Source organism: Uloborus diversus, chromosome 7, assembly GCF_026930045.1.
Source record: "Uloborus diversus isolate 005 chromosome 7, Udiv.v.3.1, whole genome shotgun sequence".
NCBI classification, from domain to species: Eukaryota; Metazoa; Arthropoda; class Arachnida; order Araneae; family Uloboridae; genus Uloborus; species Uloborus diversus.
In genome coordinates this window covers 127,053,652-127,067,074 of record NC_072737.1, presented here as the reverse complement: position 1 = coordinate 127,067,074, position 13,423 = coordinate 127,053,652, and the positions used below count along the sequence as shown (strand labels likewise).

Sequence of the window (13,423 nt, the reverse complement as noted above, 5' to 3'; positions counted from 1 at the left end):
AATCACTTGCAAACACGTGTCGCCATGGGGGTAAAAACGTAGACAATAAGTAAAAAATTAAGAATGTTTGTTTTTTTTTTCTTTTATCAGATTCCTACGTTAAGTTAACTTTTCTGGTGGAAAATCGTGTGTTGAAGACAAAAAAGACCCAAGCTGTAAAGAAATCCAAGAGCAATCCGCAATACAACGAGTCTTTCCACTTCAGACTTCCTCAGAGAGACCTAGACTCGGCGAGTCTTATCGTTCAAGTCAATGTGGCTGGTGGCCCCAATAAAGGTAATCTTAAAGGACAATTAATACCTTTATCGTATCTATCGTCACAAACCAAATTTAATATAGACTTTCATTAAACTAGTCACAATAAGGACTAGTAATTTCTCATGTAGACAAGTAATTAGCTGTATAAAATTTCCTCTATTTCATTCAATGCTAAACAAAATGAATATTTTCAATCAGAGTATAACTTGGGTATACCCTATTATAGTTTAAAGAAGAAGTTTTGCACATCATAGTCATATCTTTAAAAGCAAGTCAGAAATTCTTTTAAAAGCTCATCAGCAATCAGCTCAGCAACCATCAGCTAGATTGAAGTTACAGTGAAGTCAAAGCACACCATATGCTTGTCAGTAAACATGTCTAAGATTCGCCTAATTTGACAGCATATAAGGATACATAATTAAAGATTCGTTACCCATTAGTGAGTGTCTGCCTGCAAGATGCATGATCTTTGCTCAACGAGAGCAAACAAGCTGCCATTAGCAATAGGTTTTAGTTAGCGTTATACATTCTTAATACTTAATGCATTTCTTCTTGATTGCAGTGATATAAAGCATTGCAAATTATGACGCATAAAAAAGTAATAAAAAGTTATAACCAAAGTTACCATAAAAAATATTTAACTTCAGCAACTAAATAAGTTTCTCAGAAAAATAGTTGTGCATCGCATTTCCTTCGCAAAAAGTTCTATTTAAAAAATAAATCTTTCAAAAATGAATAAAAGTTGATTTACAGATAATTGTAGATTGTTTTACTTGATGAAGTAAAAGTAAGTTGGTATCCACATTGAAGGCAAAAAGAAGAAAATAATCTTAATGTTTTTTTTTCAGTTGCAGTTAGTCAAGTAGTTTCTCAAATAGACACATTCTTCTAGAACCGGAAACTGCCAATGCATTTTATAAAAAATCCTAATGGAAGAAGTATACATTAGAGCTAATATATATTAATTTATGAGTCTAAACTGCCGATGATTTGTACATTTCGCAGATTTTCAAAAAAGAAAAAAATAACTGTCAGACAACTTGCTACTTTAAAAGATTGCGTACGTGTGCAGTAACCATAGATTTAATTAGCGGGATTTACAAACGTAAAGTTTTCTATGTAGTTTTTTTTTTTTTTTTGAAAGAATCAACTGTAGATAGGAATGGAAACTTATTTTTGAAAAAAAATTAAAAGAAATCCTAAATGACACAGGGGAAAAATTTGCCGAATGGAAAATTACTTACATATAAATATTTTTCTGAATTTGCAATGGAAAAGGATTGGCATTGCGAATGGACAAGGATTGCTATTGCATGTAGTATGTACATCTATTTATGTGGTATCTTGAAGGTATGCGTTGAAAGCCATTGGCTGCTCTGTAAATATCTTCCAAATGTTAACATAAACGCCGTTTGATGAAAGCTGCTGATTTATTTTGAACCTCTAAATAATTCTTATTTAGTTATTGTCATTCAAATGCTGTTTGAAGCTATGTCGATGACACTCAGTACAAGAAAAACCTTTAAATTTAAAACAGTCCAGATTTTTAACAATTATGAAGGGATTAGGGTAACGGCACTAGTAACAGACAAGGGTTCAATAACAGACAGTCATAACTTTGGATTTAAATAATAAGAATTTTAGGCGGATAAAACTGATGTTTCATGTTGATACTGGAAGGTTATAAACATACACCACGAGATCAGCAGGGGTTTCATGTTCATTTGAATTAAATAAACTTTAGTTCTAAAAATAAAGATCTTTGGCACATTTGTAAGAGAAAAAAGGAATTGGTCCATTACTCGTCCTTTCCTCATCCTATCTGTTATAGGGTATCATCAGTTTTTTCGGTATCTGTCACTGTGGGGTCGGACCTTTTTTCGAAATTGAGTAAATAAAAGTTAAGAGAGTTAAATAAAGAGTTAACTAATTCAGAGGATCCAGAAGCAGCCAAACGTTAGATGAGATGTAGTTTCATGAGAGAAAAATAGTTTAAAAAGTCTAAATACATTAAAAGGCTCAGAAAATGGAGTTAACTTAAGAGCGATGTCTTAAACATGTCTGTTACTGGTGCCGTTACCATACTTGCCCAAATCTCTTGTTGGAGGCCCATGGGTGTATGCATTTATGTGTCTAGTATTTAAATTCCTTATCAATCTCAGGTTAAGTATCAGACCAGTTATTCTTTGGTTAATATGTATGTTTCTTATTTATTTCAGATAAAGTCTTAGGCCGGCTAGTCTTTGGCTCGTATATGTTCGTCCGGGGAAAACCATTGGAGCATTGGAACGAAGCAATATCAGCTGGCCACAAGCAGATAAGGCACTGGCAAAAGCTTACCATTGGATGAACCATACAACGTAATGAAAATCAAAGAAAAGTCAAACTTTAGCAAAGCACCTACCTGTCTTAGTGATATTTTAAGTCAGTTCGTAGTTTAAAAACTCCCTCCAATCGTTTTTCTCAGTTTGAGTAAAATTTTGGTTTTTTCTTTAATTTTCAAGAATGAATTTTGTTGAGACCGGAAAATTGCAACAATAAAGAACATAAAATTTTTGTCATTGCATGAGACGGTGTTGAACTATGAGTGCTCATTTTTTGAAAGTTAATACAATATTTTGTAGTCTGTTTATTGCTTAGACAGCAAAAAATTCAAGTGTTTTAACCTTTTTCAGAATGTACGTAGACAAATCGAAAAATATAATCATAACTTTCAGCTGGTAAAAATAAAATATTAGCAGCTATTTTATTCTTTGAATGAATGGCTACAAAATTATCGAATACTTTTCTGCACTTACTGCTGTTTCGTGTTTGAAATTAAAGTCTTACACGATGCAACTCTGCTTCTAATTCATAAACTACTGCATCAGAATCTGTTAATTTTCATTTTCAGTTATTGAACTCACTCAACACGGTCAATTCGATTTAAATTTAATTCAAATAAAAAATCGTTAATACCCTTGACGAATTCAGGCACGTACATTGAAATGAAATTGTTCATAATTCTTTTAATAAAAAAGAGCAATCTGTCAAACTCGGAATTTCAGATTTTATTAGTGACTAAGAATTTCAGGAATGGTGGGTTTTTCCGTTTTACGATTTGCTTGAAAATATCAAACTTTTGGTTTTGATTTTTATGTATCTGCTATCTATTAAAGCTTAAAGAGGTAATAATGACGAATGATTGATGACGACGTATAATTGACGAACAGGATACAATGCAGGATAAGAGTAGAAATCTTGCTTGGTACGTACAAAAGCGTATGTTGTTAGTGGCAATGCCAGAACTGCAGAAATTGCTCATATTTTCTGAGTTTAAGCAACAAGTCCTAGCTCATACAATAGTATTAAAATGTGAGTTAATCGCTGAATAAATTTCAAGTCACTTTTTGAGTTTTACTATAACGTATCCCTGCTATTAAACTTTCTAACGTGAAAAGATTTTTTAATACAGTATAAGTAAATGAAAAAACTTTTGTCAATAAAATGTGAGAAAACGTTTCAGAAGCCATCAAAGCGATTTCTGTACCGATCAAACTTCTTGTCCTGTCGTTCTCGACCAGTCACGTGAATGAAATCGCACCAGGTTAACCAATCTTATGCCAAGTTCGTCACGTGATTAAGTCAGAAACGATAGCGAAGAAAATCCGAGACGTGCGAGCATCAGGCTGAATCAATTGTTCCGAAGATAAGTTAACATTTTGACGTTTGATTCCTGAAACTTAGAATTTACCCATTGAAGCACTAAACTTTGCGTTGAATTAACTAAAATTTTTTAATTATTTTGACAAAATACGTGATCATGTAACTAATCCCATTTTGCTGATGCTTCGTTTAAGTTTTAGCTTTCAATGAAGCATACGCATGTTGCTAATTGGGATGAAATATTTTATTAGCATAAATAAACATTCATTTTTAGGCATTCTACCAAACCCTAAAGGAAACATATGGTGGGCATAATTCTTAGAGGATTTACTATTTTTCTGTTTATTGCGCATCAATAGGCTTCCAAACTAACCAATCATCAGCTTTTGAGAAATATCACAAACTTGAACCCTAAGAATCCCAAAAACAACTAAAATGCAGCACATTGTTATTTTACTTTTTATTTTGGCACTTTGTACTTGTATATTCAAAAATTGCAGAAATACAAATTTAAAAAACGATACCTAGAATAGTATGAAAGCAATACTTTAGACAACACATAAATAAGTCTTATAGTATTTTTAGATGAAAATATTTAAACTGTATATTAGATAGTAGTTCAGTTATGATTATTAATCAAAAGAGTTTGAGTTTAGGTTTACAGTAAACTTTCATCATAAGTGTAACAATTACCCGTCATATTCATCAGGGGATTCGATCCGTAGCGTAGAGCCTTCCTACTGACATATTCATTCGTTAATTGTAGTATTAAGAATTATTGGAAATGCGAGAATCAAAAAACTCATTTTGACGCAGAACATTAGCTGAATTTTATAAGTGGTTATTTAACTGATTGCTGTCAGCTGGTTTTTGAAAAGAAAATATAATCGGCTAAAATCCCATTCTACAGGAATGCAGTATTAAGTTACTTTATGGTTGAGAAACTACGGGGAAATTTTCATTCGTGCATGCCGGTTTTAACCACACGGACTTGCAGTCCAGGAGTTACATTACATTACATCCCCCGTACCTATCACTAAACGAGATTTAACCTGTCGGATTTGGGTTCGGACGATTCCCCTAGTGGTTTCTGGCGAGAAACTAGGTTAACAGCGAATTTGGTGGTTGTTAGCTGAAAAAGACTTCAGCGCTGTTGGCTCAAAATACAGATCATCTGGTGAATATCACCGTATGAAATAAGATACAAATTTACGCTGAGAGATCCAATTTCAGCGTTCAGTTTTAGTTATTAAGTAACGATTTTACAGTCTTGGATACTATTTGCAAAAACAATTATTTTATGATGCGAGAAAAAAATATGTATATATTTTATTTTGTATGGATCAGATAAAATATTAATATATATATATATATATATATATATATATATTAAACTCATTTCTCATCGTCTTTTTCGTTGTTAGCTTTCATCTCAATTTCATAGCATGTAACTACACATATTAAAAAGACTACTGATAATTATTAAATTGATAATATTTGGTAGTTTTAAAACATATGTAAATAAATTTCCACCACAAAGCAATATATCATGAGTTCATTTTCGTAACACCCAAAGTACTCCGATAATGGTACATTTTGCAGAGCATTGAAAATTGTTCACAACTTTAACTTCTCTAAAACTCTTCGCTCACGCAAAAATAATCTATATCAATATTGATTCTCTATTGTTTATTTCAGAGTAAATTTAAGGAATTTCAATTATTTTTGCTCTGTCATCTTTAGTTGTATTAGCAAAAAAACAATCTTGTTAAACTTGTTTAAATTCAAATTTTCAATACAGATATTGTTTCTAGAAAGTACATGACAACAAGAATTGATATAAGATTTTATTTCTTTTTTAAATTGACGATCCAAAAAATAATGTAAGGAGTCCTAAATTTATTACAAAGCAATTAAAGAAGTAAAATCTTATCACGCTGTAAAATATAATTTAATCAATCCGCTGTTTCTTTGAATCACTGCCGTTACGAATGGCGGAATATTTAGTACAAATAAATATTATCTAAGACCCTGATACGGTTACAGTTACGTTATGATTGAGTTCATCTTTTCTCGAAATATAAGTCGGAATTTATGATGTATGAATAATAAAAAGCATTCATTCGACTGGGGAAAAGATTTGTAACTAGTTGAGCACCGTTTCTTTCTAAAGCTCAAAGGACAGTCTTTACTAGATCAAATTGTACTAGTAAAAATAATTTAGATTTCCTTACGACGTTCTGAAAACAGAATTTAAAGCAAAGTTTTTAGCTTCTTATGAATAACTAATAGCATTACAATATCTTTTTAAAAGAACCCAACGATGCTTTTAATCGAAAAGGTTATAAAATATAGTTATTCAGTTTAGATTTTGAATGTTTAACAAACGGAAAAGTTTAAACGAGGAAAATATTTCTGGAAACGATTTTGAAAAATGTACTGTCCTACGACATTACAAATTTACACTTTCTTATGAACCAAAGAGTTTCAATCATGTCTTTATTTTTAAGTAAAGTGTCATTTAAGGTCATGTTTCAATGAGTTTCACAATTAGTTATATAAATAGATTTTTAAAAATAAAAAAAGTCTGGAAAATTTTTTCGACACCACTTTGACTAAAAGAACCATAAAGCAAAAGTAGTATTTCTAATGAGCTATAAAGTTCCTCAAACGGAAATTTTAAAATAAATTTAATTTTTTTTTAAATTCTCAAAAGTTAAAGAAATATTTATCTGGCATTTTTAAGTTATTGATTTTTCTTCTTGACACGGATGTTGGAAGTAAAATTTGACACTCTTTCGCAAAGCGTTTACACTTAATGTGAAAATGTATATTTAATGTGAAAATGTAGAGAGCGAAGCTGAAAAAAATCTTTTCCAGAAGTTTTTACACTTTACAACAGCATAAAAGGAAGGATTAAGTAAGGAGAAAGAAATAATAATTATTGTTATAAAAATAAGAAAAAAAAGCACAAAGAGAGAAAAAGGAAGGAAAAGCTTCTTCGTTAATTTTTGTACGTTGGTTTATCCAACAAGGTGCCAAATAACATCACAACTAATTAAAACTGTTTAAATACGCACCAAACATTCGTAAGAATGCGTTTAAATAATGGTTTTATTGTAAATACGACTTTAAAACACATCATAACAATTACAAATAGATTTTTAGTTAAACTTCACAAATTATGTACAATTCGAGTTGCAACAAAAAGATATTTAGTAAAACTATCTTAATAGATACTAGGATGAGCCCATCGATACGTGGTTGCACTGTATTATAAACAAAAATGTACCATGCTTCAAAAACACATTATGTATATACAAAAAACGTTTCTTTTTTAATAACATGCAATATTACTGTGATATAAAAATTGTTATTGTCATGAAAATGGTGAGTTTAAATCCATGATGTACAGTTAATGTAAGAAAGAATTTCGTATAAAAAGTTTGTATTGAATGTAACTAAATCGTTACATAAAATGAATAACTTTATTCATACATTGAAAACTGTTGGCAATTGTAGGATCTCCGTACCATAATTTTTCTTTAAATGTTTGCTTCAGGTACTTTGCTTGTCTTGTGTTTAATCTATGCAAACTTTGAGGCAGAAAATAGGTTCTAAGACATGGTACACTTTATTTTACTGTATTATTAACTAGTGGTATCCGCATGGATGCGGGTACAGCTACACACTGCACTGGTAATCGCAAAAAGAACATCTTTTCTTTGAAGTGCAAATAATTGATTTGTGTTACTCTTGTTGTTTTCTATGTTTTATTTGTGTTAAACCAAAGTCAGAGCCATTTCAGGTACAGAAACTTTTTTCAGGATTGGTAAACAATTGAAACCCATAGCTAACATTTTTGGTTTGAGCTTTTCATGGTTTGAGCTTTTCAACTCGATGATAAACTCAACCCAACCCAGAATGCGTAATATCGTTTTTGGCTCAGTATTATTTTTTTCTCAAACTTATTAGTTGTAAGTAACAAAAACAAAAAATTCTCATTTAATTTTAAAAGTGGTTAGTGATTTTTGCTTTTTTGTTCCAAATTTGTGTTTTATCCTGTCGTAAAAAAATCTTTTATTTTATTTTTATTTATTTATTTATTATTTATTAAATTATTTATTTTATTTTTATTTATTTATTTATTATTTATTAAATTATTTATTTTATTTTTATTTATTTATTTATTATTTATTAAATTATTTATTTTATTTTTATTTATTTATTTATTATTTATTAAATTATTTATTTTATTTTTATTTATTTATTTATTTTGCTTTTATTTATTTATTTTTTATTTATTTATTTATTTATTTATTTATTTATTTTTTTTTGAAATCTTGAATGTCTTTTAACTTAACCCCCTTAAAATAACTAAATTTTCATACGCATACGTTCTTGTCATAAAAATTACCGTGATACGTTTTTCACATTCGTTTGCTTACTAACCCTCCGCTTAGAGCTGAGCTCGAACCGCAAAGAACTTAAAAAAATTTATAAATTAAGTTTTAATTTTTTTCATAAAACTCTATAGCTTTTACTTTGCATTACGATGTTAATTTTTCCCCCTTTGTTTTTTATCATAGCCACAGAGGAAGCACAATTAATCAAAGTCTAACATTCCCACTTGACAAATTATATGAATGGTAAAGTTGATTATAATAACAGTTGGGGCAAAATTATTCTGGCAGCGTCATAATGTTGCGCTTAAGATTCGAGTAGCCTTTGCAATGCTGCCAAATTAGGTTTTCCCAACTATAGTTTGTAGCAATTCCTTGTTTATTTACAATTGACGTATACTAATCTTAAGTTTTCGCTTCTCACACGCTTGTAATATTCCTCAGTCAAGAAACAAATACGAGGGCAAATCAAAATGTCTTTGTGCGTATTTTTTTGAAACCAAAATACGGCTGTGAATACAAAGCGAACATAAACATTCCCAACAGTAAACATTCCTTAAACCGTACCAGCCGTATCTGCGTTTTGCTCCAATGAGCGGCGCTGCTATCAGTCATCTAAGATGGCGGTTGTTCTTCAAACGTCCAAAGCTTATGTAGCAAAGTGTTATTCGTTTTCTATGGAGCAGGGGACAAACGCCCGTAGCAATTCACAGGGAAATGCACCAACCACACGTACGGAGAAAAGTGTATCTTTTTGAGGTGAACGACGTGGTTATCCTCCACGACATTGGAAAGGCCACATGTGCTAGTATAGACCATCGCTAAGCTCCAATCATTTAACTGGGAGAATCTGGAACAATCAACTTACAGTCCATACCTTGCCCTTAGTGATTTTCACGTTTTCTGTCCATTGAAGAAGTTTCTGGCAGGACAGAGTTTCACATGTGACGAAAAAACCAAGAACGCAGTTCGACGGTGGTTCCACAAGCAGCCGGAAGAATTCTACCACAGGGGGAATTCTAATTTAGTGCTGCGATGGGACAAATGTCTGAACCGGTGCTATGACAACTTGGAGAAATAATGTTAAGTACACTACGTATATTTGTAAATACCTGTATGTATCTGTTTTTGGCGAATAAAAAATAAGTGTAAAGATTTTTTGATTTACCCTCGTACAAATTCCACATTATACTACAAACATATTGATACTGCAAATAAGGATTTAGTCCTTAAATGTATTTTGGGGGTATTACACTTCATATATCTATGAAAAAAACTAAAGATGGGAATTCCAATCTTCAAGCATACTTGAAACAGTTGTAAAGGTCTTGAAACTACAATATTTTATGCAATCGTCCTACGGGAAAAATGTATTATCTTTAATATCAATAAATTGAAATTTTTTTCGCCTACCTAAATGAAGATTTCTACATTTTGCCAACAGCATACAGTGGACTCTCTCCATCTGAAAACTCCCTTATGTGAACACTCCGAAAATCTGAACACATTTTGATATTCCTGGTAAAACTCCATAGACTAAACATAGGCTCTGTTAATAACCTCTCTGTACTCTGAACACCCTATAATATGAACACCCCAGTATTATGAACGCTTTTTTTTAACCCTTTTCAAAAATTAACTCTTTATATACTGAACATGTTCACAATTGGTACTCGAGAATTCCTATGAACCAAATTGGAAAACCTAAAATACCTTTACAGTTATATCAATCATTAAAGAGCTTTAACTTTCTCGCTTAAACAATTGGATGGAAACACGTACCTTGCATGAAAATACACAATGCAAAAGCAAATTAAAATTACTCTTTTTTTCACGGATGTTGTACCAATAACTGTATTGCAATATTTAATAGTTAAATGTTATGTTGAAGGAAAAATATAATTAAAAAAGGAAGAAGGCAATGCAAGAGTTTAGGTCCTACTGGGTTTAATTGGACATTACACTTGCTGCCAATTCAAAATTCAGCATCTCGATCTGAAAACCTAGTACAGTTTGCTTGGCAAAGTGCTGAACATGGCCCATTGACGCAATAGAATACATATGCATGCATTTCCAGTCTCCCTCTATAATGATCACACCTATAATCTCAACACTTTTGTTCGGCCCCATGATTGTTCAGAATAGAAAGAGTCCACTGTATTAGATCGAATTTTGCATGAAAATTTAAATTTAAAGATTGACATCAATTGCTATTTTAAAAAATATCTATCTAGGTGTTTATTGAAAAGAATATACAAATGAAAAACATTGATCCTATTTATTTTCCACCTACTTTTATTTAAATGTAGTATAACATTGATCCTATTTATTTTCCACCTACTTTTATTTAAATGTTTTATGTAAATATATTAATAAAATTCATAAATGTTGCTGCTATGTAAAATGTATTTATGATTCATTTATGTAAATTTTTAATAGATTTTTTATTGTTTTGTCTTTCTTTTTTAATATGTTATTCTGTATTGTTTAAATATTATGTTAAGTTTTGTATAATTTTGAACTGTATTTAATAGAACTGTGTTAATTAGAGTAAATAAATTTTATTTAAAAGTTTTTTTTCTCGGTTTTTCTTATGGTTATTCATGAAAAGGTTAAATAAATTTAAAATAAAAAAGAAGTTAACAAAGCTAAGTATACTGAAAAATATATTTATTCACAGCGACTGAGGTATTTATAAACAGTAGGCAATACGGGCAAAGGTATTTATAAACGCACAAGTTTAATACAAAACATAGGGACACACATACAGCAAGACATTTTAGAGTTGAGGGCGGATTTTCAGCGTGCAATGAAACATTACAGCTAGCCATAAGTTTTCTTCTAGGTCCAGTGGTGGATTATCAAATATTTTTTTAAGAAACGCTGCAAAAAAACTTCAAACGTTTCTTCGAATAAGGTACAGGCACAGTTTATACTTTAAAGTAATGGAAAGCCATCAACTACCAACAATAGTTTCTAACTTGATCTGCAAGCACCGTCCGAATGTAAACCTAATCAGCATTCTAAAAAATAGCAAAAAAGCAACGTATGATAGCACAAATTTCAGTAATACGTTATTATTTCTTATTTTACTTTTCAAACACAAAGGTATTTGTTTAACTCTTATCAGCACTGCTTACAATATTCACAAATATTTTTGTCCATTAAAAAATGTCATAACATTATTTTCATTTCAACTTACACCTGCTATATTTCACAAAGCAAGGACAATTCTGCAGTACAACAGACGTGCTGAAGGTATAGTTTCCTAGCAATAATTATTTACATGGAGGATGTTTCGAGATCGATATCACATATCTCGAAGCCATTCATTATGCAGGCAGTGTTGCATTTCGTTGCAGAGTTTGTATAAGAATAAATTGTGCGCTTCATTTATGGAAATACTTTGATTTGTTTTCCTCCATTCTATTAGTTAACACGTTCTTTATAGTACGTCTAAGTCAAATTTTAATTTAAGACCTATTGAGAGATGAAAATGTGAAAGTCCTTTCGATACAACAAATATAGATTTCGGTAAAAATATATTGCCACCAATTTAAAAGATATCTTCAAGATACAAATAAAATGTTAACATAAATTCACTAAATTAAAATCATGTTAAAAGTGCCCAACTTTAATAAAACTTATAAATACGTATTTCGGAGTTACAAGAAGATTCAATGTAAAACAAAAGCAATAATTCAATATAACAGACAGTGGCCCTTGTGAAAGTGAGAGCCAAAACGCAGTAGACGCACATTGGTCTTGATCCTTGACTCATAAATGGTAGAAGTATTTTTCTCCACCTGCACAATTTACATATATAGGTAGGAGAAGGTCATCACTTTTGAAAAGTAGGAAAAATCTCCAGGAAACCAGTACGCATGGCAACTTCTAGAGACTCACCACAGGACTTTCAGACTAGTCGGTTGAAACAGCACACTCGGAATGTAGTGCACTGATATCACTAGTGAACAAAAAGTAACTTTCTGTCTGCATCCAGGATTTAAATAGTCAATTCCTACTAATTTTGGACCGAGAAAAACGAATATGGTAGCGGATTTTTTTAATTCGCTCTTCTTTTCAAGATACATAAAAGCCCACAGGGAAAAGGTGCACAGTAACCACACATTGATTTAAAGGTAATGTTAAAAAGGAAAAATAAATCTTGTGCAATAAATGTTATTAAATAGGTCCTGTTTTATTAAATAATGCTTATTTTTCGGAATTCAGTGGTTGATTTTGGCTTATTGCTGTAAACGCTTCGTTTTCGATTGCTTTTTTTACGTCAAAGAAGGACCATTTCTTTTAATAGTTCAGCAGCATTTGGTGAACATTAACTCAGTCCAATGACCCTGATATCTGCGTTTCATTGTAAAGATATCTTTGTAAAACCTTTCCTTATGCTCACGTGTTTAGTGAGACAAAATGCTTCGGAAATACCTATTTTTGAGTCGGATGCATTTTAAGTGTTGACTAGTGTATTTGGCGGGTTAAGGATACCCTTTGGTTAGACGTCTAGTAGACGATGTTTCTCCTTTTTTGGCGTTATATAATGTTTTTTCATAAATGTTTAATGTCTGTTACGTTTTAGAGTAGCCTGTACTATAGGATGCTAACAAAAGACAATACAACAATATAAATATGTGATGTATATTTTTTTCATTTTGAAGCATTGATTAAGTTTTGTTACTTTACTAGCCACCTCGGCATTGCCACCTACGGGGGAACACCGCCGAAGGCGGCATAATTCGGGGGCTTCGTCTCTTTCGAACTGCTGCGGTCGATCATTAATTACTCAGCAATACATCAACTAATCTGGTTTTTCACCACGCCGCGTGTGGAACTTACTCCTGTTTTGCTGGAAGCAGGAATTATTGCACCAAGGTTCAGATCTCAGTAGCGTCACTTTCACCCAAGCCAGCTGGAGATTTTGAAGCGAATGAAACGTCAATGATAATATTGAAGTTTAAATAATATATTTAACTAGTCGACCCGTGCGGAACTCCGCACTGTGCTTTGAATCGTTTCATAAGGCATTTCGCTCTTTTAAAATTTCAAAGGAAAAACATTTCGAAGAAGAACTGGAAAAAAGTAAGCGCAGAAGAGAAGGCATG

General features: G+C 31.4%; 1 protein-coding gene across 1 annotated transcript in view; it reads left to right on the top strand.

Annotated features, from left to right (window-relative positions):
• The window catches only part of LOC129226205 (synaptotagmin-15-like), a 167,190-nt gene extending 164,413 nt beyond the window's left edge, over nucleotides 1-2,777 (top strand). The window contains exons 8-9 of the mRNA XM_054860805.1: nucleotides 91-276; nucleotides 2,478-2,777. Of these exons, the coding sequence (XP_054716780.1) occupies nucleotides 91-276; nucleotides 2,478-2,608 (317 nt within the window). The 3' untranslated portion in view covers nucleotides 2,609-2,777. The remainder of the gene's footprint in view (nucleotides 1-90; nucleotides 277-2,477) is intronic.
• The last annotated feature ends 10,646 nt before the right edge of the window (nucleotides 2,778-13,423 follow it).